The sequence below is a fragment of the Penaeus monodon genome, chromosome 22 (genome assembly GCF_015228065.2).
Source record: "Penaeus monodon isolate SGIC_2016 chromosome 22, NSTDA_Pmon_1, whole genome shotgun sequence".
Classification (NCBI taxonomy): domain Eukaryota; kingdom Metazoa; phylum Arthropoda; class Malacostraca; order Decapoda; family Penaeidae; genus Penaeus; species Penaeus monodon.
In genome coordinates, this window is record NC_051407.1 from 40,925,330 (window position 1) to 40,926,432 (window position 1,103).

The following is a 1,103-nucleotide window of genomic DNA, read 5'->3' on the forward strand; positions in this document are numbered from 1 at the left end:
TAAACAAAACTTTTCTGAAAATTTAAGGAATGGGAGTAATACAAGTGATGTCTGATAGACTTACTATTTTTTGCTAATATGTTTGTGAAACAATCCGTATGTAAACTAAGTAAAAAAAGAAAAGAAAATACAGTGGACAGTCCCTGCACTAGTTGCTGATGAGTTAAACAATAACCAATAACAGTTGATTTTTATATGAATATTTATTTTGTCATATATATGTAACTAGTCTAAACAAAAATAGTATTGAAATTTTATATAAAGAAAATATGATGCTAAAATCTGGAATATATTTCTGTCTGTTTGATGAAGAGAGGAGCATGCAGTTTAAGACAACTATAACCCTCCACATTCTTTTCCCAAATAGTTGAACTAGAAGAAATTTTATTCTCTTGATTCTAAAAAAGAACAGATTTTGTGATAAAGAAATGTAAAGTTCCTATGATGTATATTTAAAAATTTCCTCTTCCTTCCAGACACTGACGCAGGCCTTTAGCCAATATGACCAGGATCGCGATGGTGTCATCACGATCTCATATGAACAGTTTCTTCATATGGTGTTTAGCATCAGGACTTAATACTGCATAATGTAAATCTCTAGAAAATCAGTCTTTCCATGTTGATAAGAAATTAACTTTACTTAAAAAAGGATGTGCTAATTCTGTAATTCTGAAATGGACCACATTAAGATATTAAATGTTAACTTGTAATGAGGTCTTTTATTCCTTATATTTTTGTAAATTACACATATTAGGGTGTATTATTAGTAATTCATTTTTGATTGATTGACAACTATGGGTGCCTTTTTCATAACTGTTGATTGTTAGTAGCTCTTGTTGGAGTATGTCCACTATGCATTATACCTTTTTATGTCTATATATTGAACATTTCAATATAAAGACATGCCCTACTGTTCTAGCATAATTCTCTGGGTTGATCAAATTTTATTAATTGATGGCAGTATTAGTGATATAACCCACTGGCACCAGGTACATTAACTGTTCATTGTGGTTTGGTTTTAGAAATCTTATTTATTCAGATGGCTTCCCAATTGCTTAGGCTGTAAGAAATTCAATACTAGTCTTACCTGATCTCTCACTATA

The 1,103-nt window shown here is 30.5% G+C and overlaps 1 protein-coding gene across 6 annotated transcripts in view; it reads left to right on the top strand.

Annotated features, from left to right (window-relative positions):
• Nucleotides 1–710, top strand: part of LOC119587137 (programmed cell death protein 6-like) — a 9,834-nt gene extending 9,124 nt beyond the window's left edge. For all 6 annotated transcript variants that reach the window (XM_037935891.1, XM_037935892.1, XM_037935894.1 and 3 more), the window contains one exon: nucleotides 477–710. In XM_037935891.1, the coding sequence (XP_037791819.1) occupies nucleotides 477–578 (102 nt within the window). In that variant the 3' untranslated portion in view covers nucleotides 579–710. The remainder of the gene's footprint in view (nucleotides 1–476) is intronic.
• Nucleotides 711–1,103: the final 393 nt, after the last annotated feature.